Below are 27474 nucleotides of genomic sequence, written 5' to 3' on the forward strand. Positions count from 1 at the left end.
CGCCAAGCACAGGCTGGACTGGACCGACGCGGCGATGCCGAGCGTTCCCAGACGTTTGACATGCTCGGGCGAGCATGTCTCCAGATGTTCGATGCGATGTCGTCCCTTTGGACTCGCCGCTTGCTCCGGCGAGTCGATGGCGACTCTGATTGCGGCGGCATCACCAGTGGCTTAGATCGCGATTTGCAAGCCCGCGTCGTCAGCCTTCTTCAAGACAGGAACGAGCTCGCCCTCCGTCCATGCTGCCGGTGCGTTCCCGTCGTTTCAACCCACCAGCTCGCCTACTAGCCTTGTAGGAGCCTTTCAATCTCATCGACTGCCGATTTTCAGTCGGTCGCCCGCTCTCGGGTGTCTTATCTGGGCGACTGGAAAGGCTTCCTTGCATTATGCCTGATGATTAGCGAAAGCAGCGGGTGGTCGGGCTCGAGGAGCTTGATGTGATGCCGACAAACGGGGTTATATTGACCACAACTTGTCTGATCAACAAAAAGAGCCACGCAGCCAACGGCTTATCCTTGGCCGCCGTGACGGCTGGTAGGCTCGCCGACGGCCATGATAGCCGGTATCCAAGCCCCAGTCCCATGGCTGGCAGATGTCCTACGTGACCTCGCGGGATGCATCACTGCAATCACAGTTGTTCTGATATTCGCCTTGATACGTGCTTGACATGCAAGACACTCTCCCCAATGGCCGTTGAGGACCTCGAGCGTGACGCCGATTCGGAGAGAATCCCCATGACTATTGCACCGACATTGCTAAATCTATTTGTTATCATGACACCTCTTGACACGTAAAAACTGCTGAAAAAAAACACATAATGTACACCATGACTATGCCGCTTCTCCATCTTCATGGGCCTTGCCAACACCAGGCTGTTGCTTGCCGATAAACTCGGACTTCTTGAGCATATTCCACTTGTCTTCTTCGGAGTCGAGGTGGCGGAAGCAGAACCAAAAGACGATGCCGCCAATGACGGCGATGACGGCAATGACAGTGTAGTTCCAGACCAGCAGAGGGTCCCCGGATAGTGGAACAAAGGCCTGACCAATGGCCGCGGACACGGCGCTCATGAACAAGTTGATACTCATGACGAGGGACTTCATGTTCTCGGGCGCCTTTGAGAAGGCGTATTCGTAAGATGTGACATTGGCGAAAATCTCGGCAATACCGATGAAGATGTAAGGCAGACTCTGGGCCCAAACGTTGATGGGTGCTGGAGGACAGTCTTCGGTGTTTGCGTGCCAGCCGCAGGGGCTCATCTTGTAGATGTAGTACTGCATGACAGCAGAGGCCACCATGGACAGAGAGGCAATGAGGAAACCAGTCGTCATGCGCTTGATGGGGGTGAAGGCGAGGCCGAGCTTGCGGAGGCCGGGATACAGAAGGTGGTCGACGAGGGGTATCATGATGACAATGGAAATGGGATTGAGGTTCTGGATGATGTCGTTTGGCACGCCGTGTCGTTCCATGGTACTGGCCTGGGTGGTCAGGTTTGCAGTCATCTGGTTGTAAGACAAGAAGAAGATGGGCAGGAAGAGGAAGACCTTGCAAGCCATGAGACCACGGCGAACCTCGTCAACCCAGGCATCATCATAGGTCATCCAACTAGGTCGCTCGTCAATAGGGACGCGGGAGGGCTTGGCAACTTCCCAGCTGAAGCTCTTCAAGCCAGAGCGCTTGCGAGCAAAGTTGAGCATTCGGATGAACTTGGAGAGCAACGAGCCGGTGGGCGGCTTGAGCTTGTACCGCTTCTTCTGCGACCAGAGAACGAGGGGCGCCAGCAAGAACAAGGCAGTGGGAATCAGGAAAGCGAGCCAGAAGCCGACGTATTTCTCCACATAGACCATGCCAATCTGGCCGCTGAGCGAGCCAATGTTGATACACAGATAGAAGTAGAGAAAGATCCTGGTATTGGTGACGGCAGGATCGACAATGACACGCTCGCCCTTGCGAACCTCGATCCGGGGTCGAACATCGTCATTCTGCTCGGCGAGCAGTGGTGAGACATTGGCCTTGAAAAACCCGGTACCCACGCAGAGACAAATTAAGCCAACAATGAAAGCAGCAAAGGAGGATTTGTTGTTGACAATGACACTCGGGGCGGATGCGGAAACCAGAATGGCGTGAGCAATAGTAGAGATGCCAATGGCAAGGTGCAAAGTCCAGAAACGTCCCATGCGGGCATCGGCAATCCAGGCACTGCAAAGAAAAAGGAGTCGAGATTAGTCAGGTTGCTCCCGGGCATCGTGGAATGAAATGATTCAGTGAAGCCTTGGCCTTACCCAAGAAGAGGCATCAGATAGGCAAAGAACTGGTTGAAAAGACTGATGCCCTGGGCAGCCTTGGTGCCCATACCCAAAGCACCAGGCTGGCCATTGTGATCGAGAGGAGCGCCCGTGGTCGAACCGGCTGGCAAAGGTTTGTTGACGAAGTTGGTGTACAGCACCATGGAGCCGTAGTACGAGAAACGTTCGCAAAGCTCGACAAAGGCAATCGTCCACATGCTCCACATAATCTTGCCGGAGACGCGGCGGAGAGTCTGCATCTCCTCGTCTGTAGGTTTACCCTCGTACTCGTCGTCGTCAAGCATCACGTCGTGATGCTGCAATGACACCTTGCGCAGATGAGCATCCATGGATCCTCTCGAAGGATTATACGGGCGACCTTTGTTCTCGGGATCAACCAGGCCCGACTGGGCAATGGCATCGTTGTCGCGATTGACTGTGGCCGTCATTGTCAAGGCGGTGTTTCTTGGTCCTCCAGCGCAACAAGACTAGACGGACACAAAAGCTGGCTGGCCGGTTTGAAAGATGGCGTCTTGGGGATTCCACAACGTGGTATCCTCCGCGGGGTACAGAGGATTAAATGTAAAATCCTTCAGAGGCCAGCCAGGACCTCCCTCCACCCTTCCCTTCCCCCCTCCCCCTTCCTATCCGCTGGGACTTGTCATGTTTCGTGATCAGACGTTTGGTTGAGAGCTCGACGGTTGCCAACTTGCCACCAGCCAACAGCCTAGCTAGCTGTCCATGGACAGTAGTTAATTCAAAAGATCCCAGCCACATGGCGACGGGTAACCCGAGAACCAGTCAGTCGTCGAGGGCAAGTCTGGGCACAGACTTGCTCGCTCCACAAGGTGAATGCACTGGCAGCCAATAAGCAATTAACCCTATCTCGAAACATGGAGGCTAACGGTAACGGGCTGAGATAAGTCAGTGCCAAGGCTCGCAGAAACGACTTCTCGAAGCTCGGAGCGCAAATCAGGGCCCCAGCAAATCAGGGTAGCGTGTAGTGTGCCGGCTTTGCGAAGGCGTTAGAGATAGTGGCCTAATTCCGGCGAGCTCCCCCGTATCAACCAGAAAATCCCTCTTCCAACGTGCTCTGTAGTCACATGTGCGAACTCGGCCGTACCACACTCAGGCCTGAACGCACATGAGGATTCAGCTGTTTGGGGGCCATCACCAAGCCAAGGCGGCCGCACATTAAACTTGTCTGATGTTGTGTGGTGTGTGTGGATAGATGTCGCAACCAGGCGAGGAAGAAAGCGAGCCTGGTAAAAAAGGGGGGTTGCTCGTTTTCAATGACACTAATCTTGGTCGCTGGCCTTATTCACACCCGAATGATAAGGATAAGTTCACGAGATTTACCCCATAATGGGTATCCCATACACAGGCGACGGGACAGGCGGGACAGGCGGTTGTTGAACACGAATCGCGCGACTTTTCGCCCGTGGCGTCTTGTCGTATCATGCATGCATGGGTCTCATCGGCAACGGGCGCCTAATAGTCTTCTCCCCAGTCTTGTCCGCCATTAAAGTTTTCTGCCCTGACGTGCTTTCAGCCACAATTCGGGAGATTGTGGGGGACGGAGTCCAGAGTCCAGAGCACTTGAGCCTCTTGTCCACTGTGCAGGAGGTAGAGCTGGTGGCAACTATCTGGGGGATATGAGGGTCGAGTGATTGCACCGTTGATGCCTTTTGTGCGTTCTCACCCGATACGACGGAAGCGTGACTTGCGGTTTGGCTTGGCTTCGTCCAAGACAAGCCAAATAGACCTGCGGGGTGTTTGCCTTTGATGTAACCCATCGGCGAGAAACCACCGTTTCCGGTTAAGTAAGTGTAAAAGCTCTTGACGGACGCGCTGACAGACTTACGCCGCGAGTCGTATTAGTATTAATGAGCCCACTTGAGAACCGGTTGCGCTCGTGGCGAGAAGCCAACTAACCACCTAGGTGGTGAAAACCAAACACGAAGGACGATTCAAGCGTATCCCCTGTGCCCCTCGGCTCGGCTTCGTTGGTCGCGACGTAGAGACGCAATGCCGAGCTGACCAAACTGCTACGTTACAGTTTGCGAGGATGTGTCCGCGGCTAACTTAGTTAGTCTGGTTGACGAGGAACTGGGGGCTTCGGACGTTGATCTACGGGTGATCGCCAAACCGAAGGGAGGTTTCCCCAGGGCTGCAGGAGGGCCACATGGACTTGATCAAGCAGACAAACCAGACTTCAGAGCTTCTGCAGATTCGAACTTGGACTTGATACTGAATTCCTGTCCTCATCCTTTGTCGAGGGCATTTTGATAAGAGGCTGCGCTGAGCGGGCATAATACTGCGACATAAAAATCTCCAACTATGTTGCTTCATCTTATTATCGCCAGTATCGGTCTCTTGTCGGCGGCATCTCCAGAGAGAGGGCAATGGGGAGACCAAACATTGGCGAGAAGAATCACCCCGGTAAAGAGGCTGTCAATTTTCTTTGCTCTGCTGTGGTATGTACTCCGTAGCACAAATAACAAACCATCTCAGCCTCAAGCCGCCGCGGTAACCGGTGGCTCTTGGCAGCAGCATGGGTCGTTTGCTCCTGCCCTAAACGCTGCTAGCCAGACGCTATCACAAGGACGGCAGGCACGACCGGGGGCCCCTCCGTGTCCTTATCGGTAACGTGTCGTCCACTCGGAAAGTTGTCTCATGCACATATTGTTGGGTCCATCGCTTGCTCGTGACTGCGAAGAGCTGAAGGAGGATGGAACAAGAAAAGAGCCCGAAAGTGGCCCCAACACCACCGCCCACCGCTGCTGGAGGAGCTCCGTGCCGCCACAAGTTCGGCGTTCGGCGTCGCGACGATGCCATTGTCAGGGTTGAACAAATAATCGATACGTTCCAACAGACGATCCGTGGTCGAGACCGAGTCTGACAATATTTGCCGAGCTGGGGCCGTCCCGGCATGCCATCAGTTCCCAGCTGGTCTGCCAGGGCCTCTTATTGTCACGGCTCACGAGATATAGAGTCCACTTTTTAGCTACCCAGGTATCCAGGTGGCTGCACCATATTGCGACACTCACATTTCACGGTATGGGCGTGGATTAAATTGGCGCTGAAATCAGAACAAACAAGTAATAAGAAATACAGTAAACCATGTCCATAACGATTCCGTATCTTAGCGATATTTAGGTTTTTACGATTATTCACAGTCATCTAAGGTTTTTCACTAGTAAATCGTTAATAGTTGCATTACTGACGAGATTGTTGACCTTGCTTAGTCACTATATATTTTGGTGTTTTCATCGTTATTAGGCCCCTACTGTAAGGGCTGAATTTCGCCGCCTTTAACGCGTTTCTCTTCCTTCAACACCACCACAATAACGCATGCCTCTAATTACAATAACCTTAATGACCTAATTGAGCCTTTTTTTAAGCGCGTTCACAAGAGCCCTAATGATCTAATTGACGATTGGCAGGAAGCTCGCAAGGCAGCAAAGAAATAATAATCTCTTAATATATACTTTACAATATCTTTATGTGTAATTTCCTAGTAAATTTAATTAAAGGCATAAGCCCTATCATAGTTGCATCTTAACAATAGTCGCTATATTACGATGAAAAAAGCCTCACGAAGGATATCGTTATAGACCCGGTTTACTGTACGTCCACTCGAGGATTCTCCTTTATTGCACGGGTAGCTGCTCGCCAAGCTATCATCAATCACAATAGATGCTAAGCGCTCGTCCTCGTCATGCCATTCATGCTCATGCTCCCTGCTTGCCGCTCACTAGTCTCTCAGGCTATGGCTGCCGTCCCGGCTTAGTCCTGGCATATTCACTTGTTTCTGGGAAGGAACTTGACTTTGACGCCTGACAGGACGAAGAGAAAATACGCCTCCTTGTCAGCGTCAGGTGGAATCTTCGCCTTCACTTCAAACTTTCCAAAGAGCGTGGCGATCACCTGAAGCACGACAAGCTCGGCCAAACTTCTTCCAGGACAGCTTCGAGAGCCGCCTCCCCAGTTCAAGCTGTACTTGTCCATCATGCGGACCGATGGCGTAGCCACTGCAGCCGTCTCGTCTCCTGCGTGGCCGCGCAGCCAGCGGCCGGGATTATACAAGTCAGGGCTGGCGCCATAGATATCCTCCCTACGATGCAGAGAAATGGGACTGCACCCAACCGTAGTATTGGCTGGCACACTTAATCCATGGACGTGCATTCCCGTAGGTGGTGTCTTACGGGGGAGTGACATGGGCACCACGGGGTAAAGCCGCATAGCTTCGCGAATTGCAGCTCTGGTGAAAGGAAGGTGGTTGCTTGTAGCATATGCGAGCGCACCATCTGCTTCAGCCGTGCGTAATTCACGGATGACTTGCTCCTGAACATCCATGTGAGAGGCAATCATGGCCACGGATGCCGTCAACGTCGACGCAAGGGTTTCGTGACCGGCTCCGAAGTTGGTGACGGCCATTTTCCGAAGATATGCCTCATTGAACTCGGGTCTGTCTTTTCTGAGCTGAATCAGGTCATTTAGCAAGTCAATTCGATTGTCCTTGGGTCCTCCCGGTTTCAGAGACGCCGCCAGACGCCGAACGATGTTCTTCACTACGCCCTGACATCCCGTCCGCTGTTAGCCTTGCGTCGGTCCGAGGGCATGCCCGCATCAGAACACTCCACAGCACGATTTGTACTCACAGGGAAGAAGGGCTTGAAGGTGGGCGGAGGCCGGTATGTCACTCCCCACAAGGATGCAAATGCCCTTCCAAGACTCGGGGACAACTGCTCCATCTTCTTCATGGCGGGGAATACTCCAAATAAGCACTTTCTTCGCCAGCCTTGGAAACTATGCGACAGCGTCGCCCAGTCTGTACCATCGCGAAGGAGACCAGGCGACCATGACAGAACAGCAGCCCCGAGACACTCCACCGTAATAATATGCATCCATTCTTTGAGATCAATCTCTTTTCCGTCTAGGTCAGAGAGCCGTTTTACTACCCTCTCCAGCGCTGCAGTGAGGGCGTCTTCGTATTTCGCCACATTCGCGGCACTGTAGACGCGGCCGATCAGACGTCTCTGTAACCGATAGCGCTTCATGTTTCTCTCGGACAAGAGATCCAATGTATCCTCAAAGTTTGCGTTGAACTTCCAATCAATACTTGGTCTGGTCAGCGCCGTCGCCACTGTGTCCCGGGGTTAGTCTTGGACGCGGAGACCAAACAACGCGTGGACCTACAGTAGAAGTCGGACTTTTCAAACCCTTTCCCGGTGCCTGCCATACAATGTGAGCTCATTTTCGGGCATGCAGACGAGTTTTGTCACAGTGCTGGACGTACAGTATATCTGGTCAAATGCTTCCGTCGTGTTGAACCACACTTCGTTGGGGCCAATGCGAACAATATCGCCGTACTTTCTGTGCATCTCTAGCCCCAACTGAGCCATTCTTCCTTGAGCTATCTGCCGAGCATACCAAAAGTTGGAGGTTGCTGCCCATTTGGGACCGGGGACTTTGGCCAGCGGGTGGAAAGTAAGGCGGTAGACGACAACCTGGAGTGTAACCGCAACGATGCCCAGCAAGGTAAGTGACACAAAACGCCATACCAGACGGGCGAAGGCGGCGGACAAGGCCATGAGAGAATCGAGTTCCATGATGAAATCGCCTGATCAGTCACCGAAGCTCGACGATGGGAGGGGAGGGGAGATGGGAAGAAGAGAAAGAGCATGGCGAGGCCGTCCGGGTTTGAAATGGGTTGCGGTAGGAGCACAGGGCGCGAGCATTTTGTGAATATGACGGCACCAATAGAAGGTCTGCGACATGCAGACATGCACTGCTATTGTGTGCGCCGATATTGTCGCGACGAAGGGGTGAATTTATTTTTGGCACTCGGAAGTTTGTGACGGTGAAAAAAATGAGCGGGACGAAGCAGCAACCTTGGGCGGCGGGCAACGGCCATGATCAGTGCATGTGTGGGTCTGGGTCAGTCAAGGTAAGTTATTCAGTGCAATTGTTTGTCTTTCTGCTCGTTTTCGCCGAGTAACTATTCAAGAGCCTGGGAGCAGGGCGAGCGAGAGGATGCCCCTGTGTAACAGGCGTACACTTGTAGGGTTTCCGTATCACATCGCTCCCCGTCTCTCCAACGATGCCAGCTCGCGAGTGACACAATGGGTGCATATGGCGATACGTCTGACCCCAGGCAACGCTGTGCAGTCCTACTTCTTCAAGATGCAAAATGTCCAATTTAAGATGTCTTTCTCAATCAATCAGTCTCCTATCCCCTTCCGCTTGTCGCGGGGTTTTCAACTCCCAGGGGCCCGGCTTGACTCTTTTCCTGCATCTGCCAGCTTCTTCCTCCGGGTCTTCTCCTCGGCCTCGGCTCGCCATTTCATCCCAAATCGAAGGACAAGCGATAGCGGAATGATGCAGACAAAGTAGAGCCCTCCGATAAGAGTGAAAGCTGGCCCTGCGCCGATGGCACTAATCATGGGAATTACCGCAGCACTTGCCCCTGCCCCGACCAAGCATCGGGTGAGGTTGTTGGCCGCGGTTACAGTCCCGGCCCGACCAGGATGGACATCAACAAGAAGGATGCTTGTCGTATTATTAAAACCAATCATCCCGATCCCCAGAAAGAAGCTGATCACACACGGTAGAGCGATATGAGTGACGGCATGCATCGCCCACCCCCATCCTATTATGCTCGCCCCGCCAAGGCACAGCAGTGGGAGGCCAATTTCCAGACGCGCTTGCTCGACAGGAAAGTTGGACAGGTCACTCTGTCGACTCTGATCGTAAGGTGTCCCGGATTTGAGGCAATGTCGTCTGTAATTTCGGTTGATGGATGGCCCGACAATCGTGGCAGCAACAATGGAGCCCAGCGCGAGGGGAAGATACATGAGGCCAATTTGAATCTCATTGAATCCGTAACGCTTCGAGAGGAGACTAGGCATCGCCGTTGCGATACAGTAGAAACCAGCGAATACAATGCTGCTCGTCCAAAGCAGCAACCCCGTCTCCCTCTCGAAGAGAAGAAACAGCGAGCGAAGAAAATTGGGCGCTTTGAACTTGAACTTATTCGAAGCCTTGCTGGCGTTGCTTGAATTGGTCGTCGCCCTCGACAATGAATGTTGTCGCCTCGCCTGTCTTTTGCGTCGGAAATGAATGGATTGCCATGCTGACCTGTACATCCGAGGCGGAGTTAGAGAGCCATCGCCCACGACGCTGCGGCAAGTCTCGGGGAAAAAGAGAACGATGAGAACCAGGGCTATGCCACCGAGAATGGCCAAAAACCAAAAGATGGCTCTCCATCCAAGGTACTGAGAAAGAAGGCCGCCGATAATTGGTCCCAGCGAGGGGGCCAGAACAGTTGGGATAACTGTCAGCCCGACGTACTGGCCTCTCTCGGCACTCGTCACTATATCGGCGACGACTGCAGTGCAGAGTGCCACCGTGCTGCTTGAACCAGCTGACTGGAGACATCTCAGCCCCAATAATGCACCATACCCTGGGGCAAGCGCCAGACCAATGTTGGCAGCAATGTATATAATGAAGCATAAGATGTACGCTGGTCGTCGCCCTCCACTATCAGCGAATGACCCGATGAACGTGGGCGTTATGCCTTGAAAGATCATATAGGTTGTGATGGTTAGATTGATCTGCGTGTTCGTCACGTTCAAATCTCTCGACAACTGCGTCAAGGCGGGCAAGTAGATTTGCGCAGTCAGAGGCGAGAAGAACGCAGTGCCAGAGGCTCCGAGCACAATGGCTCGTTTTTGCCATCGAGTGAAGACTGAGTAGGGTTTTCCCTCATTTTCTGGAGCGGTGGCGAGCTGTTTTTCGACGTCGCCGGCGATATTACCACTCAAGGAAGACTCTGCCTCCCGCCTCTGTAGAGTTGTTCGTTCTTTTGCGTCCAAGTCGGCCATGTTGTAAGTGCCATGCGCTGGGACATGTTGCTAGGCGTCATGGCAGCTAGATGAAGAGCGCAGGGGAATCGGTCCGCGGAAGGTATTAATAAAAATGCAAAAGACATGCCGCCGTTGACGGAAATAGCACCAATCTCGTCATCTTATCCCCATGTGATGAACCCGGCCAACGCCGCCGATGGAACGGCGCAATGGAGGCTTCGGTGCCGGGCACGGCGCCGATGTCGGCAATTTTTTTGACCTTTTTTCTCTTTTAATTTTTTTCTTTTTCTTGCTTCTCCACAGGTCTTTCTGGATGTACGATGTGCCTCGATTTAAAATAAGGCTTGTCTATGGTATAATCTCACTGTTCGGCAACGGTGATCATGATACATCTTCTCAAAGAGGTTGACGGGTTGTGCCTGAGACGAGGTTAACCTGCCCTTTGCATCGGCATCAGCCGTTGTGGCTGCACTTGTGCTAGTTGACTGGGGTCCTCTGTCCAACGCCAAGCTTACATGGCCGTCTGATTTTCATGACTTTACTGTATCGTCGGAGACGTGGTATTCAATAAAAACCTCTTGCATAGCTAGAACTCCCTTAAAGAAGAATTAACTAGCAACGGGCGCCAATGTTTTGCGGAGCGATGAGTGGTTTTGCCACCAGATACGAGGCATTTGGTAACTAGTGATTACCCCAGACGGGCCCTAGATGTTCCGATCCGGCACTCCCCGCCAAGGAACACGGTTTCCATGTGAAGACTCGGAGCAAGCTGCGAAGGACAACTTGGCTACTGCACAACACCGTAGCAACTACTGAACCATGGTATGCACTATTTTCCCCGGATCTTATCACATGTTTTCCTGACTCAAAGGGCTTTCAGAATGTGCAATACAACTCTGCCTTGAGGCAGAGCAAATCAATTCGCAGCGAGCTCGACGCGCTCAACGCCAAAGGGTCTCCGACTCCAGGCGAGATAGGCAATGTATCAGCATCAGTGTCATCGTTCTCAAAAATCGTCGACGAGTATAATCGCCTTGCTCGCCAGGAAATTGTTCCCAAGAAACAGGAAGAAGCATTCGAACGTGTCAAACGATTTCGAGAGGACCTTTCCGATTTCAGGTCCCAAATTGATGGGCTGAAAAAATCCAGAGACGAGGCCCAATACCAAAACAACGGAACAGAATTACTGGGCAGAAGACCCTATAACGCCACCCCCGAAAATCCATACGCAAGCACGCCAACGAACCCTAACCCTTCCTTCAACCCTCGTCATACGTCGGCTGCCAGCGGGCCTTTAACGACGGGGTCTGGAGATGAAGCGCGGGAGGCACATGCTTTCCGGGAGCAAGCATTCTTCCAGCAGACACATTCGGCCCTAGATGATTACATCGCCAGAGGTCAGGCTGTACTCGGCAACCTCGGTGAGCAGAGGGAGAGGCTTAAGAACACGCAGAAGAGGCTATACAGTGTTGGGAATACCTTGGGCATCAGCGGGGACACCATTCGAATGGTGGAAAAACGAGCGCGCGAGGATAAATGGCTATTCTTGGGCGGTGTCGTTGTTTTCTTCATATTCTGCTGGCTGGTGCTGCACTACTTGCGGTGATGGAATATACAGCCGGGAAGTGGGCACAAGCAGCATTCTAGCGAGGAACATCAGCATGGCGTCTTTGGGTTCATTGGGTTGGCGAACAAGTCAACCTTTGTTTTAGGACTTGATCCATTTATTCCTTTATTTCAGCTTACATTCCTGCGAGCCTTTTCAATTTATTTCCGTTTCTCATCTGCGCCTCTCCGGCCTTTTACATTTCCTCTTCTCCATCCACCGGTCGCAGTGCAATGGTGAAGAGCACATCTTTCGTGGTATGAACCTCGACACACTTCGTGTCAGGCAGTACATGATTGCTGGTGCTGAGTTTTCCTCCTATTTTCGACTCCCAGTCAGTTACGTCCCACTCCAATCCCTTGGTGGTGATCCGGCTTGGCTCCTGCATTGGAATAATCCCCACATGTTTCCCAAACAACTCATCCTCACCATCCTCCTTGACATGAATCTTGTGTGTCCCGGATTTCAGTAAAAATGTCAAACTTGACCCAGACAGGAGATATATCCGGCCGCTGGCATACGCGGGGTCTGTCTGATACAGGTAGAGATGGTGAAGCTGGCTGACACCTTGATCAACGCGGCCGCCAATACCGCCAAGCGCGACAATGTCAATGGCACTCGGCTGAGTCTTCCGAATCCAACTGATGGCCTTTCCAAAATCAGACGACTCCTGGTCGGTGTCATGGATGACCTGCGCAGGGATCGGTTGTGAGGAATAAAAGTCCCTCACCGAGGCAGATAGAGAGTCGAGATCCCCAATGATGGCTTGTAGATTTGACTAGGGCGCTGTTAGGAATAGGAAACGGGGTCCGGCTTATCATTGAGCTGTGAGTTTACATACAAATTTCCCTTTAAAGGAGGAAAGCTGATGGAGCCGGTTGGCCCCGCCGTCGGCAGCGACTCTAAGCGACGCTTTGGCAAGTCCAATTAGTGAGATTGAACGAAACTCCTCGTCGATAGAGGGGGCAAAGCACAGGATGGATGTCGCTTGAACGTACAGTTCCTCCAGAGTCTGCGCAGAATGGTTCCAGTCTTCAGCGGCTGGTTGAGGACCAGCAGGGCAAAATCCTGGAGACCGTCGTGATCTTCGAGGAGCTTCGCGGGGTGCCACTCAAACTTGGCAGCAGACATGTCGAGCTGACTTGTCGAGTTTTACCACGCAGGAGACTGCCTTGAATGTGCGCAGAAATAGTCCCTGGAGTCCGCGAAGAGGGAATCGAATTCAATGATTCTGGAGGCAGTGGCGTTGGGAGCCGGAAGTCGACCTCGGTTGCGTGAGTCTGACGATGATTTTGGTCTTATCAAAGTTATGAAGGGTGGAGCTGCGTGGACCGAATTGCCGTTTTAGGAGTGGAGGAGACTCCAGCGGTGAGCCGCTTGAATCGTGAATGTCACCAAAGGGCCGCGACGTCAGTCTGGCCCAGAAAAGTGACAGATTTTGCAAGGATATCCATCTTGCACCGTCCACACGTGGCATCTGCATGTTCTGTCCATCCATGTCCATGGTCCAGGTTGCAGGCTTGGCAATGGGACCTATCGTGTGACGGTTAAACACCGGCCAGCTTCGCTGCTCTCTGTCTTGGCGCGCCTGGGTTCCACGGGGTGGGTGGTGGGGACCAATCGACCTGCGCCGGTCTATTTTTTTCGATGCTGAATTCCAGTCCCCGTCGTCATTTTTCTTCAACGCATTTCAACCTTGTCGCATCCATTCAACAATATGTATCGGGCTGCAGTGCGGACTCCCCCACGGCAGGCCTGGAGGAGCCTTTGTTCCCAGTCGTTCCAGACGGCCCCCGGTCGATTTGCATCAACATCAGCCCCTGCGTACAAGCCGCGGACGTGGAAGGGCTCTGCCTTGAGATGGGGCCTTGCTTTCGGCGCCGTGTACTATTACAATACCAGCTCTGTTTTTGCCGACGAAGCTACCGGCGGTATGTCATGTCCAAGCAGTAAACCCGTCTTATGATTCTCGGATCTGATTACCGTGTCTAGTGCAATCGACGGCCGCCCCTTCTGCCTTCACAGAGTCAGACATGCCCACCGTGCACTCCGCCACTGAACAGAAGCGCAAGCAGCTCAAGCCCGCCCCTGAGGAGCGGGCAAAGCCAGATGAGAAGAGCAGCCCAACCCCAGAGACGCAGCCCGGGACGGAGCCGCAGAACGCCGTCGTTGCGGCCGGATCACCAGAGGCCCTCGAAGAAGAGGCCGGCCAAGAAGGCGCATTCAACCCCGAAACAGGGGAAATCAACTGGGACTGTCCGTGCCTCGGAGGAATGGCACACGGTCCCTGTGGCGAGGAATTCAAGGCTGCTTTCAGCTGCTTCGTCTACTCGACGGAGGAGCCAAAGGGAATGGACTGTATCGACAAATTCCAGTACGTGGCCTTTGCAGGCGTTGGTGGTTGGAAGTCAAGAGTACGATATCTAACTGTATTTTCAACAGAGGAATGCAGGAGTGCTTCAGGAAATACCCTGATATTTACGGCGCCGAGCTGTCCGACGATGGCGAAGAGGCTACCAACGACCTAGGCCAAGTCCCGCGCGACGAGCCACGAGGGGCTCCTGCTCCAACTGCCACCAAGGACGACAGATCCGGGACAGACAACCTGCCGGAGATCAGGCCACTAGAGAACAAGGGTGTCCCAAAAAAGTGGGAAGACGCTACCGATGCAGACAGGAAAGATGCCAAGGCTGAGCAGCCCGGTGTTGTGGCTGAAGAAGAAAAAGAAAACAAGGTCGAGGAGAGCGGGGAGAAGTAGGAATAACGCCGCCATCAAAAAATCCCGGCAAAGGAATACATGAAGCGAGCAAGCTTTCACACCACGGGGAACGACGTGTACCATGTTGACATGAGGCATGGCTCCATGTCTGTATTATAACTGTACGAGAAGGAGGAGATACACCAAAAGAAGGCCACGAGATATAAATAGACGGGTTCACATATCTACTCTCTTACACAAACTTTACATTTTTTTCGCAACATGGCAGGGGCAACACAGTCGTACACGCATCACGTAGCTGGTAGCTCAAGAAAAGGAAAAAAACCATATGTGCGTAGCGATGGAATTACAACGTGCCACAGTGCTGACTGACTCGACGTAGCATTACTAATGGGGGTAGAGAGCAGAGCAGAGCAGAGCAGAGCTAGTAGGACTCATTACCATCAAGAAACCAACGCCAAAAGGCCACAGAAAAAAACGGAGTGTCAATGCAACCCGGAATCACCGCCAGCACCACCGCAGAGATCAGGACGAGCGGTCCCTGTTGCCCTTGTACAGATACCGGCCGACAACAGCCTCAATGGCGCCCACGCCGGCCAGGATTCCAATGCCCACGCCGGCATTCTTCCAGGTCAAGTTGCCCCCCTCGTACAGGCCCCAGGCACGATAGCCTAGGTAGGAGCTGACGCCGACAATGGCAGCGACGTTGGTGATGGCCAGGGCGCCGGCGCTGCCGTCGGACAGGCTCGAGAACTGCTTGACGAGCCACGAGTCGGCGTCGCGTGCCTTGTTGCCGGCGCTCTTCTTGGCGCGCTCGGCCTTGACCCTGGCGGCTTCGTGGTCGCGCTCCAGGCGCTGGGCTTGCGTCTCCGTCTGGACATCCTGCTCGAGGAAGTCGGAGGGCACGGTGCGCACGCTGGGGACGTCGACATCGATGAGGGAGGCTGTCGAGGCGGACTCGGTGGTGACGACCTCGGGGGGTTGGGGGGCGGCAGCCTGCGGCGGCGAGGCGTTAGACGGGCCTTTGAGAAGAATTGAGAAGCCTGCGTGTGGTTTCCCAGCAAACGGTGGATTGCCCGGGTGCGCTGGGAAGACTCACCTCCTCGGGGGACTGCTTGGGGCCGCTGGCAGCTACGTCGGCGTAAGACACTGGAGATGGCCGGTCAGCTTGTGTGACTTTGGGGGCTGCGGGCATGTTCACGAGAAGCGGCTTACTGTTTGTGTGCGTGGGTGCGTGTGTGTGTGCGTGTGTGTGTAGGAGAGACGGGAGATGGGAGTTTGTAGAACGATTGATCGAGATTGGGTGGTTGTCGCGGAGAAGCGGCGAATGGCCAGCGGAGGGCAGAGGGTAGTGGCTTCATGTGATGCGGGATGCGAGCAAGGTCCAGCAGGTTCAGGCCAGGCCAGGCCACTAGCAGCCCCGGAGGGTCGTGCGAACGCTGGGCTGGGCTGCCCTGTTGACGTTTCGGGGCCGACATGGATGTATGACGTAGGTTAACTTACTTGCTCAACGTGCCCAGACCAGATCGGCTTGGCCCACTTGCAAGTTGGAGCAGCTCCAACGGTTTTTACAAAGTCCATCGCATCTTCCTTGTCTGGAATTCGTCCCGCCATCTAGTCGCACGAAACTGGTCAGGCTCGTGGTCCACCTGACAGCCCGTGTCCATCGTGAGCGTGCAGATGACATCACACTGTCCAGAACCGTCTAACATGGCCCGTTATGCTCGTGCTCGTGCTCGTGCTCGAATGGCAAACGCCGTCGACAATGTGGCCCAGAGATTGATATTCGCAGGGACAAAAGAATGAACGACATGGCGCATGAGACAGTAGGTGTAGCATTCTTCAACTTCCTCAAATTACCCCAAGTTGCTTTTGGCGATGCCAGTGTCAGATACACCACATCTGACATGGACATCTCCAGCCGCCAACAAAGTGGATGACCACCGGGTTGCCGAGCCAGGGGGACCGGTCCATGAGTCTGGTATGCCCGTGGCCCTCTCGCCAACAATTCAACAACCACCACCAAATCATGGTCGCCAAACCCCCGGCTGCCGTATCACCTGTCCCCTCGAAGAGGTCGAGAGTGCTTTTGCAAAGAAAGTGCCTCATGTCTTTGAAAAAAAAAAAAAAAAAAAAAGGGAACCTCGCTCAATTCAACAATATGTCCCAAACCAAAACGCCTCATCAACGGGTATCACTAATCTAAACCAGCTTTCATCTGCCACTCCTGGCCGGGGTATCAATCCCACCCAATTCTCCAAGACTCGTCCATTCGTTCGTCATCGAGAGAAAGGGCTTTGTTGCCGAAGCCCTACAATAAACCACAAATATCACAGGAATTTCCGATATTTCTCATCAAGTTTCTTTAACCAATGTTGTTTCACGCGCCAAGGCATTTTGCAATACACCAGTGCTTTGTTTTCGTTGACCAATACCGTCTCCGCGATTCGTATTTGAAGGTCCATGTCCTTGTCTGCGAAATCTTTGAAAAATTGCTCCAGAGCCAATTCACACCATGGCGAGCCGCCTGAATGCGTTGACAGACCGTTGGGGCGGGTGTCTGTTATGGATTGAGGAGTCGTCACAGTCACGGGTGGTGGGAGCTGCATAGCAGTAGGCGAAGCTGAGGCAGATTCATGGCGAAGGGAGTCGCTGGAACCGGAGGCGACAACGGGCACCGAGTCACCATGTGCAGAGATTCGTTGCTTCTTTCCCGGCGACAGGGCGTCTGCCATGGCGTTGCCCGGCTTGGCGGCAGAAGGCGGCGGTGTCGCACCGAAGGCGCCCTCGGTCTCGGGAGCGGGCAATGGTCGTTTCTTTGCATGAGTCGCCGACTCTTCGGGGGGAGTCAAAGCGGAAGACTGCATTGGGGTAGTTCGCGGAGGGATAATCGTGGAACTTGGTTTTAGCTGAGCACCTGATCCTGCGGCTGAGCCAGTTGGCTTTTGAGCCGAGGAAGAGCGAGCCGGGCCAGGACTTTCGACAGCGTGTTGTCCAGATACAGGCTCTGGTTGAAGATTCAGGACGCCTGTGCCAGGCATGTCTGGCTCGTCGCCTGGTTGTCCATCGGTCCGCCGGCGAGGTTTCATTATCCTCTTCGGCGCACCGCCAGACCCGATAACATCGGGGTACAGTGTCTCCATATATCCTTCATGATCAAGCGGCCGACCCCTGAGAGCCCTCGACAGCGGTTCTCTCTAATCGCCAGTCAGCATCGTATTCTACCGCACTTGGGCGTCGCGGCGTATCTTGCCGCGTGTCCCGCTCGGAAAACCAACCTCGATGTGTGCTCTCCAGGCCTCCTCGGTAGCCGTCACCGTCCTGGAGACGGGGTTATATGTGAAATCGGCATCTTCTCGAAGTCCCCGCCATAGGCGAAACTTTTTCCGCGCATTGTCGCTCTTGTTGATCAGATGGCTCTTGGCAGGATACGCGCCGTGGCTGTCCTGCAGCGCTTGAGCGGCGCGATCCCATGCCTCTGCCTTGAAACTACTATTCTCGCGCAAGCCCAGATGAACGCTTTCGCAAAGGCTGCGGAAGAAGGTCGTCTCGTATGCAGGCGTCCAACTGAACCTCGGCGCACGGCGGTCACGGTCGACTTTGGATGATCCCTGCCCGTCGGGGCCGAGCATATCGACGTCGTCCTCAGACATGGTGCGCAAAAGGTCTGAGATTGCTTGGGATCTCGATCGGGCAAATCTCCAGTCTCTTATTTGTCCAGACTACGGCACCAGCGATCAGCAACCAAGGTGCTGCATCAACACGCGGTGGCCTGCAAGAGCTTTTGGTGCGGACGGACCAGGAGCGCCGGGCATAGGCGGTTAAATGCACCCTTGAGCCCGAGTCGACATCAGCGCCTGCCGAATACGGGGTTCTGGTCCAGGATAGTGGGGGGGATGATCACGTGTGACCCTCCGCATTAGGGGAGTAGTTGGGGGCCCCGTCTAAACAAGTGTATCTACCTCTTTAGGAATAGTTCCTCTAGACATCCATTGGGCGGATAGTTTAGTGGTATAATACTCCCTTAGCATGTCTTTTCCGAAGGGAATACGATCTGGGAGTGGTCCGGGGTTCGATTCCCCGTTCGTCCATAGCAGGTGGTTAGAATCCACCATTATTATACCTTGCACATTTTTTTGTTTGTGGATTTTTTTTTTTCAAATCAACCCTCATCAAACATTGAGTTATCCGGGAACAGGGTCTTTCACACCTGCTTTTCTCTTTCGGCCCTAAATCACACACAACTTCCAACCTGCCAACAGCACAAAGGTTAACATCCGCCTTGGTTGATATTGGATGCATCCCGGTGTCGCCACTTCCAGTGTTTGAGGTTGAAGTAACCAGGACATGGCAATAGGATTACGTTGCTGACTCGATCAGCACTTCCACCACTGTTTTTCAGTGCAGAGACCTGACGTTGATTGAAGATTCCACGTGCCGGAATCTTGGACGTATTATCTCAACGTACACTTGGACATACCCCAGATGAATTCCAGGTACGGTACCACGGTATTTAGAGTCTATAGGGAATCTTGCGTCACAATCCTCAGACACCCCCTGAAATCCGCGGATGAAGTACTCCTCATTCTGATGACCACATGACTTCTTGGTTCGATATAGGCCACCCGCACCGAGTGAAGCTGGCAAGATTCTCTTGAATCAACGACCGCGGAAATTTGTCCTTGTTTAGCATCCAGGACCGATGTTGTCGTGCGATGCCTTGATCCCGCCGTAATTGAAGGGCATCTTGGCTCTTGGCTGATACAGCAACTAAGCCATCTTATAATAAAATCTCCAATGTATTCTAATTTGATCGTCTTCCGAGAAGATCTATTCAGAAAACGGAGCGAGCCATTTCGAACCCCCCTTTGACAGCTTTTCGACCAGGACAGCATTGGCGGGCAGAACAACATTGCCGAGTCCGAGGGTCTCTCCAAACCCGCCCTGCCCATATTCCGTCACCAACGCAAGACACTCTCTGCGATTTCTTCATCTATACAAGCGTTAAAACGTGGGCTTTTACTTAAATCGAACATTGCATCAGCGCAATATAGAGTAGGGAGAGCAGGAAGGCCGAAAGGCTTGGCCGAATCAAGTTTTAAATGGCATTGTGCTCCCCCGGGCCTCGCCGCGTGTTGAGGATTCGGATTTCGGTCCTCAAAGGGCTGAAATGCACGCTGTGCATGGATTTGTACATTGGGATTTCCCATGGCTTCCTCTGCTTGCTTTTCCCACTCCACTCGCCATCTTGTAAGAGGTGGTCTCTCTTTCACATAGCCCCAGAGACTGGAGCATTCTCCTCTTGTCTGTTTCCTCCGGGGCATCATTATCAGGACATGTAGGATGATACTCGACATGGTGCATCTTGCAATACAAATCGTCGGCTACCTGCTCGGGAGCCGAGCACCAGCTTGCTTCTCAGTATCTCCCCCTCGGATCTGCGAATATTGTACTCCCTGTAAGCGTACTCGGTCCATGAGTCGAAGGATGCACTGTAGACCTACCATTCCAGCGAAAGTCCATCCGGGGGCAAGTAAATAAACGCCTGTGATGGTCTTTCAAGTTCCAGCTGACATGTTCGGCTACGGTTTGACGGCGGCCACTGATGCATTGTAGGCCGGATTCCCTGGTGGACTTGTGATGCCCTGCTTGCTTCTAGTAACGACAATAGAAGTAGGCCTTGCCTCGGAAGCTTCCTCGTGACAGGCAGAAACGCGTTGACTCCGTTGGCGACACCCAAAGGATTCGTCCGAAAGGCGTGCGTCTACGGCGGGCACGTGGACTTGGGTGTTCTCTCACACTGCAAAGTTCAAACAAGCCTTGTCGAAGGTACTCGGCACCGCCCCAGGTTTGCCTCGCGCCCATTCCGGCATCAAGCACGGGAAGGTTAGTGGTGCCCAATTCCGAGACGGCAGTCGGCCGTGACGACGTCCGACTGAGCACCATTTTCGCCGACAAGTCGCTCCCTGGCGCTTCGAAGAGCATCGGGATGAAGATGCACGGGAAGAGGCTTCATGCCCTTGCCGCGACAGGGCTTTGCGGTCGCGAAGCCGACGCAAGAGGAGCCGCCGGTGATTAGGGCCGAGGACCCGATGCGAAAACGTCCGCTGCGGGCATGCCGAGTACTCGCGGTATAATGCCAAATACGGCAACTAACTGAATCGAGGCGAAAAGAGGAGAGGCAACTGGTTCAGTATCCGCTTTTACACTTCGAAGGGGTGAGGATGCGATCGTGTCGCGACGTCGATGACGCCGACATGGCGGTTCCAGGTTCATGGACGTTTGCCTCGACGCCGAAGTCGCGCGAGAAAAGTCCAATGCGACGCTTGGTACGCAGATATTCCGCAGCTGCGGTTTGGTTCGAGCGGTGTTTGTTGTGGCCTTTGATGATGGTTGCGTGTGGGAGACGCTTCCAACGTGAGAATCACTTGTGCAACGCGGCCGCGGCTCGAGAGGAATAAGTCGCAACACCAGACTGTCTACTGTGTACACGGCGCGAGGCAGCGAGACATGGCTCGCGTTTATACCGCAAGCCCGGGACGAGCAAAGAAAGAGTGCCGGATATGTCGGAACAGCTATTACGACCACATTCGTGTGGCCTGCGAGAATATCCCACGATCCCACGCGCCGCTGGAGTGCAAACCACGGCGCAGGGCAATCAGACGAGCCCGGCGACTGAAGACGCTGATACAGGTCCCGGGAACTTCGGCGCGCGTCAGGGTCTGATGTATGCCAGGCTGAAATGCCGCGTGCTTTAGTCTTGTGACCGATGTTTCCCAGAGATCCAAGACACTCCAGCTATAGGCCGGCTTCGAGGAATTGATGAGCGTCAATGTGGGAACAATGACCTTGCCATGTCGACTGAGAGCCAATGAGTAATAATCCACAGGTTAGTACGGTTGGATCTGGCGATGGCAGCAACCTCCAATTGGAGGGGGGGAGGTTTTTGGGGGCGATTCCGGAAGCTTGGTGTGACAAGCCTTCAGATGGAAGATTGCCGAGATTGCTCTCCAAGTTGGCTGGACACTCTGAGCTGGACCAGGCATGACTGAGGGTTTCGAGACGCTTCGCTTCAGCCATTCCGTGTGCTCCCTCAAGCCCGGCGTCCAGTCGCGGACAAGCATCGCCCGACGAGGCTCACGCTCAACGACGATCCTCATCTCCCGCCTGTCGGATAGCTTTTCTTCATGCAGAGCTCTGCGGTCCAGATGTTAGAACTCTGTCAATGTCGGCCAAGTCCTTGAAAGGTTGGTGGCCGTGCTGGACTTGTATCACGGAGCACGAGTTCTAGAACACACGCCGAAGGGCCAAATCGCGCCTCGACCGCCCGTACAGACGGCCGATTTACCAATTTTGCAAGACGTAACTAGGTAGTTGGTCACGGAGTACCTCTTTTTGGAAACTGGCGAGCATGGAGTATGTATGCGTTGGTCCTCCCCTACCACCGAAGCTGAAGCTCGCTCCCCACGGCGAGGGCGTCTTGGGGAATTACTCCACGGACTCAACCAGCAGACGCTTGTCTCGTTGCCCACGACGGCGCCCGCATGCTACTCGTGGTAGTTGCGTTATTCGTCAGAGAGTTGGCCTGGACTGCCTGTTTCAGCCCGCATATGCCGGGTGCGCCTTGAATACCACTTCTCTATAATGAAACATGACATGGCTTCCCGGCGACCAATGCGAGGCTCCCCACACAAGTAACTACATGGGAGGATCGACGTGGACAACCTGGGTCTTGGGTCTTGGGTCTCGGGTCTTGGGCCTAAGAGGCTAAAGGGTGTGGCAGCGTTGTCACACGTTTCATTGTCCGGCGAGACTGTGACTGGGACCTTCGCTCGACGGATTCACGCGTCATCCAATGCGACCTTGCATGTCCAGCGTGTCCGTCTTATAACATGCTAGCCAGGGCTACACACAAAACACCACATGACTGAACTGATGGCTTGGGGAGCCGCTAGGCCCTGCCCGCGAGCCGGGAGTCTCGTGAGTCGTGGATGGAGGAGACGTGACAACTCGCGCATGCCTCGTTGGGAATTCCTGGTATTTTAGTGCCCTGAGCTGCCGGAACACGTTACCTGGGTCACGGGAATTGAGAATTCGCCCGTCCTCACAACGTGTATCAATCCTCAGAGGACACGCTCATCTGCCGCGTCGCAGCGAGACGGTGCAAAGCGGCCATTGGCCAGACTGCTGATTGACGCCGAGCTGTAGATTCAGAAACCGAGCTGATGCATAATAAAGGCCCTTCGTAATCGGCGTCGTGACTGCGCCGCCCGGCCGAACCCGGTTGCTGGTCAGTTCTGGACTGCAACTAGCCACGGCAACTGGACAAACCGGAGCCGCTCCCCAAGTCTAGGTAGAACGTAAAGCAAAGCGGGCCGAAGAGAGATCGAATCAAGAGCTACGTCTCTCGGCGCGGGAACGAGAGCATGGACGCGGGCGGCGATCCCTCAAAAGATCCGCAAGCAAGCCCAGCGCTAAACCCCTTCTTTTTTGAGACGGAAACCCTGATGCCCTCGCAGCATGTCGCTTCACCTTTCCCCCCCTTCTTCCGTCTGTCTGCCTAGATCCGCCCGGAGCAAGCGGGGAGAGGCTGGACGAGGCGTAACAAGCCTTCGGACTCACCATCGCACGTGTCCCATGTGGTTGATTCGGGCCTTTCGTCAGGAGGTTTCGAGGTCTTGCGGCAGGGTTGCATTGCCCTCAACTCTCTTGTCATTCGTAGGGCGGATAGTCCCCTCTCCTTCTGCTGGGAGGAGGAGGAAGGGTGTGTGTGTCTGGTCTATCATTCTTCGACTTCGCCTCTGCCTTGCCGGTGTTAGTCGGTTAAAGCCCAGCAGTTGACGACAGCATCAAGGCCTAGCACTGACGGGCCTTGGTCTTCTCGTAGTCCATCGAGCAGGCACAAGCACGGGATTCATGACCCCCCCCTCTTCTTCAATCATAACATGATGTATAAGTCTAGCCAATCAAGGGTCCGGGGGGTGCATTTCGCCAAGGAGGCTCCCACCCGTTTAGTATCTTGCCATGTATCCCATGCAAGCAGCACGTAGTACCTACCTGAATTGGCCTTGGGACAAGGCTGTTGTGGTCATTCGGCGTTCTTGGGTTTATACCGAGGCTTTGCTTGATCCCGGACTGACTTGACTGACTGACTGACCCCTTTTATGCGTGAGGGAAGGGCTTGCTGTCTGCCGAGTATATCAACTCGAAAATGTCCCGCCCGGCGTTGATCCTTTGTTGGCCGAAAAGGAAAAGTGACGGTATATACTGAGATTCAGATCTGCTTACATCGTGGTCCTTCTCCCCGTTCGACGTACATATTGTATACATTGCTTGGTGCTGTATATACTTTGGCTTGTCGTTTCAACAAGCTTCACTTGCTCTTTGCGCTTCTTTTCTTTTCTTGTCTCTTCTTGTCTCTCCTTTTCTTTTCCTTTAAGCAAGAACAAAGAAACATGGTTAGTCGTCGAGCTCTCTTGAGCCTCCTGGCCCTTGCCACGTCCACCGAGGCCTGGGGAGCCCCTGGATACGGCGGGTTCACTCTCCGATGGCAAGACTCGTTCGCCGGAGGTGGCGGAAGCAGTCCCAACCCGGGCAACTGGAACCTCATCGACGGCTACATGAACGTCAACAACGAGCTCCAGCGCTACTCGTCGAGCACACGCACCGTCCAGCTCAGCGGCGGCAACACGGTCCAGCTTGTCCCCTGGCGAGACGGATCAACGCGGATGGGGTGGTCGTCGGGCCGCATGGAGAGCAAATACGTCTTCACGCCGGACGCAGGCAGAGTCACCCGGGTCGAGGCGACCCTTCGGTTCGGCAACGCCGCCCAGGGCGCAAAGCAGGGCATCTGGCCGGCCTTCTGGCTGCTCGGCGACTCTATCCGCCACGGGGTACAGTGGCCTACCGGCGGAGAGCTCGACATCATGGAGCGAGTAAACGGCCTCTTCACCGGCTACGGCACCGTCCACTGCGGCTACTCGGCGAACGGGGGTTCGTGCAACGAGCCCACGGGCATCGGCGGCGCCGTTGCCCTTCCCGACGACGGATGGCACGTCTGGCGCCTGGAGTTTGATCGTCGCAGCTCTGACTGGGCGCAGCAGACCATCACCTGGTTCCTCGATGGCCGGCAGTTCCACCAGATCAGCGGCTCTCGAATCGGCGACTACAACCTATGGGTCGCCCTGTGCCAGAAACCGCAGTACTTTCTTCTGAATGTTGCTGTCGGCGGCAACTGGGTACGTTTTGACCTCCCTGGTGCTCCCTGATGCTCCGAGATGCTCCGTCGTTCCTCCGTCATCCTCTCCGGGGGACGTCGATGGCGGTCGTGACAAATGATGGCTGACCAGTCTTCAAGCCCGGTCCTCCCAACGGCAACACCCAGGACGGATATGGCAGCATGTTGGAGGTCGCATACGTCGCTCACTACAGCACCTAGGCATTGTTCTGGCATGGGGCAAACACGTCTCGCATTGCATTGATGGAGTCAGCGTCTTTCTTGTCTATGGCGCGTCGCACCGTCATCGACGTCGGGTTCACTGTATATAGTTGTTGCTTGCTTCGCCGAGTCACCTGTACATGATGCAGAACCATTCGCTAGAAATAAGAATGCACATACACTCGCTCAAGAACAAAGCCAAGGGCTATGCGTACACTCCCCAGCCGACACGTGAAAATCTTTTGCCTAGCCCTGTAGGACAAGGTGGACGCATCGGCCGATGTCGAGTGTCTTGAAACTGCCGTGACTATTAGTAGTAGTAGTTGATCCATAACGCGTCGCATCGCACATGTGCGTGAGTCATTTTCTGTCGCATGTCCACGTGATGGCCGTCACGCCTCGTCTTCCATGACCTTCATGTCTCGCTCCAACTCGCAGACCTTCCGATCCACTTGCTTCCTGGTCTTCTCCTGCAGGTCGTATGTCTTCTGCAGCTCGTCTACCATGAACCCCTTCAGCGTCGCTCGTTTGCCGGCTCTGTAGTCGTACGCGACGATGTCTTCGAAGCACCGCGCTGCCACGCGCTTATGCATCTCCGAGTAAATCACCGCGTCGAGAAAGATGCTGTCGGAAGAGTAGGTTGGCCGCTGGGCAAGTTTGTGGATGACTGTGATCTTGTCCGGATAGGCCACGGGCTGCGCAATGGCTCCGGTCAGCATGGCCGCCTTCCGCTCAACGCGGCGATGCCGAGCACACACACTCACAAGTTTGTAGTCGGTTTTGATGCTCCTGAGGATGAGGCCGACGCCCCTGGGGCTCATGACGTCCACCCACTGCTGGCGCTCCTCGGGAGGTGCGTGTGCTGCAAAGGACGTGACCCAGTTCACGCGACCTGATTCGGCGTATCGATTGTACATGATGTTGTTGACGTGGCCTATGTATCGTGTCAGTGGCTCGGCTTCGCGCCGCCTCGGTCGAGATGTACAAGAGTCGACGCATACCCTGGTCGTCAAGGTTAGTCGGCAACTTGGCACGTACGAGCAAACACAGACTGGTCGAGAGCCTACCATGCTATCCTGTTTGCGCCGGCCGAGTTGGGTTGTGCAAGTCAGCGTTCACCTCTCAGACTCGGGACTGAGCCAGAGACATACCATGTCGCCCCAGGCCACGGCAAACTTGTCCAGTCCCCTCCACCTCTTGTCGGTCAGAAAGCCCTCTCTGCCGGCCGACAGCTCTAACCAGTTGCTGTCGACACACTCCAGGTGCTTCTCCAGCCTCGTCCGCTCCTCTCCCTGTGGATTGGCTGCCAGGCACGCCTCGATGCGGCTTCGCAAGTCTGCAAGCCATCTCGGGCTCAGCGCCGTGCCATTGCCGTCGGCATTTCCACTGGCGGTGCTGACGCTGAATAGCCGTTTCTGGCCCTGCAGTGTTTGTCGCACTGGCGCAGCCTTACCGCGCGATTGGGCTGCAGCGCGTCCGATTGCGATCATTGTCTGCCGCAGTTGAGTCCTGTTCGGGCTTCAGAGTAGAGACGGAGAGCATTGACAAGAGGTTTCTGGGACATTAGGACGACAAGATGGATAGACTCATCGATGCAGCGCTTGACGAGGGCGGTTGCGGTCGGCTTTTCGGTCCAACACTCAAGAAAACCAGCCTGCTTACGTCACGCGGCCCGTGGTGATTCGGAGGAAGACCGGAGGAGAATCGGAGGGGGGGATTCCGAGGCCATGGCCTGAACTTGCGTATTGGTTATGCGAATCAAGGCAACAAGACACAAGACAGAGATGTCTGTCCCGGGGTTCGCCCAGCAGAAGCGAGGCACATTGTCTCGAATATGTTCAGTTCGGACAAGTAAGTCAACTACCCGAGTAATAGGTTGCGCAAGCTGAGTCGGCAAGTTTCAAAAAGCAAGGTCGTCCGTCCTTCGGTCAGGTTCCGCTGCTCTCCTCCATGGACACGCATCTGCCAAGCTATCGTCAAAGTAACGACTCGACGGCCGTCTTGACGGCATCTGCGAGCTCCGTCTTCCCATTCACCACCTCAGTGCCTTCCTCCACATGGCCAGGCTTCATCACGCCCCCCGGCAAGAAACTGCACGTCATCTCGACCCATTCCGGCACCACGTCGTCCGGAAATATCCGTCTATAATACCCATACAAGTCTCCTTTCGCTACCGGCTTCACGGCCACCTGTTTCCCCAGAGCATCCGAAAAGGCCGCCTGGACATGCAGCGGACTGTACATTCTCGGGCCGTGCAACTCAAAGACGTGCGGCTTCTTCGGCGCAGCCTCCCGCTTCAGCGCCTCAGACGCAATCACAGCGCCGATGTCTGCGACCGCCACCATGGGAATCTCCCATTCCAACGGCGTGATGGTCGACACGATCAAAGGGTCTGGCGCGCCGCGTATGTCAAGTGCCGTGGCCCAATTCTCCATAAAGTACGCACAGCGCACAAACACAATCTCAGGGACGTTGGCCCTCGCAAGCACCTGTTCGGCCATGTTGTTTGTCTTGATTTCGCCCTGTTGTATATATATACGTGTATATGCAGCACT

At 54.4% G+C, this 27474-nt stretch overlaps 11 protein-coding genes across 11 annotated transcripts; 3 read left to right on the forward strand and 8 right to left on the reverse strand.

The window, feature by feature from the left end:
• Nucleotides 1-830: 830 nt before the first annotated feature.
• Nucleotides 831-2734, reverse strand: MAM_07072 (Oligopeptide transporter; the record flags this gene model as incomplete). The annotated part of the gene is made up of 2 exons (XM_040825870.1): nucleotides 831-2199; nucleotides 2283-2734. The coding sequence occupies 2 exons, from the start codon at nucleotides 2732-2734 to the stop codon at nucleotides 831-833; spliced, it is 1821 nt and encodes a 606-aa protein (XP_040676089.1).
• A 3355-nt stretch (nucleotides 2735-6089) lies between these two features.
• On the reverse strand, nucleotides 6090-7900 carry MAM_07073 (Cytochrome P450 family protein; the record flags this gene model as incomplete). Its single annotated transcript, XM_040825871.1, has 4 exons — nucleotides 6090-6770; nucleotides 6950-7434; nucleotides 7488-7523; nucleotides 7588-7900. 4 exons carry the CDS (start codon nucleotides 7898-7900, stop codon nucleotides 6090-6092), a joined length of 1515 nt encoding a protein of 504 aa, XP_040676090.1.
• Nucleotides 7901-8548: 648 nt separating this feature from the next.
• Nucleotides 8549-10174, reverse strand: MAM_07074 (Major facilitator superfamily domain, general substrate transporter; the record flags this gene model as incomplete). Its single annotated transcript, XM_040825872.1, has 1 exon — nucleotides 8549-10174. One exon carries the CDS (start codon nucleotides 10172-10174, stop codon nucleotides 8549-8551), a length of 1626 nt encoding a protein of 541 aa, XP_040676091.1.
• An 801-nt stretch (nucleotides 10175-10975) lies between these two features.
• MAM_07075 (membrin) lies at nucleotides 10976-11762 on the forward strand (the record flags this gene model as incomplete). The annotated part of the gene is made up of 2 exons (XM_040825873.1): nucleotides 10976-10978; nucleotides 11037-11762. 2 exons carry the CDS (start codon nucleotides 10976-10978, stop codon nucleotides 11760-11762), a joined length of 729 nt encoding a protein of 242 aa, XP_040676092.1.
• A 196-nt stretch (nucleotides 11763-11958) lies between these two features.
• Nucleotides 11959-12893, reverse strand: MAM_07076 (thiamine pyrophosphokinase, eukaryotic; the record flags this gene model as incomplete). Its single annotated transcript, XM_040825874.1, has 3 exons — nucleotides 11959-12540; nucleotides 12604-12674; nucleotides 12761-12893. 3 exons carry the CDS (start codon nucleotides 12891-12893, stop codon nucleotides 11959-11961), a joined length of 786 nt encoding a protein of 261 aa, XP_040676093.1.
• Nucleotides 12894-13479: 586 nt separating this feature from the next.
• Nucleotides 13480-14520, forward strand: MAM_07077 (intermembrane space import and assembly protein 40; the record flags this gene model as incomplete). Its single annotated transcript, XM_040825875.1, has 3 exons — nucleotides 13480-13693; nucleotides 13755-14136; nucleotides 14205-14520. 3 exons carry the CDS (start codon nucleotides 13480-13482, stop codon nucleotides 14518-14520), a joined length of 912 nt encoding a protein of 303 aa, XP_040676094.1.
• Nucleotides 14521-15006: 486 nt separating this feature from the next.
• Nucleotides 15007-15676, reverse strand: MAM_07078 (uncharacterized protein; the record flags this gene model as incomplete). The annotated part of the gene is made up of 2 exons (XM_040825876.1): nucleotides 15007-15477; nucleotides 15581-15676. 2 exons carry the CDS (start codon nucleotides 15674-15676, stop codon nucleotides 15007-15009), a joined length of 567 nt encoding a protein of 188 aa, XP_040676095.1.
• A 1135-nt stretch (nucleotides 15677-16811) lies between these two features.
• MAM_07079 (uncharacterized protein) lies at nucleotides 16812-18134 on the reverse strand (the record flags this gene model as incomplete). Its single annotated transcript, XM_040825877.1, has 2 exons — nucleotides 16812-17678; nucleotides 17760-18134. 2 exons carry the CDS (start codon nucleotides 18132-18134, stop codon nucleotides 16812-16814), a joined length of 1242 nt encoding a protein of 413 aa, XP_040676096.1.
• Nucleotides 18135-23936: 5802 nt separating this feature from the next.
• Nucleotides 23937-24919, forward strand: MAM_07080 (endo-1,3(4)-beta-glucanase; the record flags this gene model as incomplete). The annotated part of the gene is made up of 2 exons (XM_040825878.1): nucleotides 23937-24719; nucleotides 24839-24919. 2 exons carry the CDS (start codon nucleotides 23937-23939, stop codon nucleotides 24917-24919), a joined length of 864 nt encoding a protein of 287 aa, XP_040676097.1.
• Nucleotides 24920-25311: 392 nt separating this feature from the next.
• Nucleotides 25312-26409, reverse strand: MAM_07081 (uncharacterized protein; the record flags this gene model as incomplete). Its single annotated transcript, XM_040825879.1, has 3 exons — nucleotides 25312-25853; nucleotides 25921-25945; nucleotides 26071-26409. 3 exons carry the CDS (start codon nucleotides 26407-26409, stop codon nucleotides 25312-25314), a joined length of 906 nt encoding a protein of 301 aa, XP_040676098.1.
• A 486-nt stretch (nucleotides 26410-26895) lies between these two features.
• MAM_07082 (NAD(P)-binding domain protein) lies at nucleotides 26896-27420 on the reverse strand (the record flags this gene model as incomplete). The annotated part of the gene is made up of 1 exon (XM_040825880.1): nucleotides 26896-27420. One exon carries the CDS (start codon nucleotides 27418-27420, stop codon nucleotides 26896-26898), a length of 525 nt encoding a protein of 174 aa, XP_040676099.1.
• Nucleotides 27421-27474: the final 54 nt, after the last annotated feature.

The sequence above is a fragment of the Metarhizium album genome (genome assembly GCF_000804445.1).
Source record: "Metarhizium album ARSEF 1941 chromosome Unknown scaffold_27, whole genome shotgun sequence".
NCBI classification, from domain to species: Eukaryota; Fungi; Ascomycota; class Sordariomycetes; order Hypocreales; family Clavicipitaceae; genus Metarhizium; species Metarhizium album.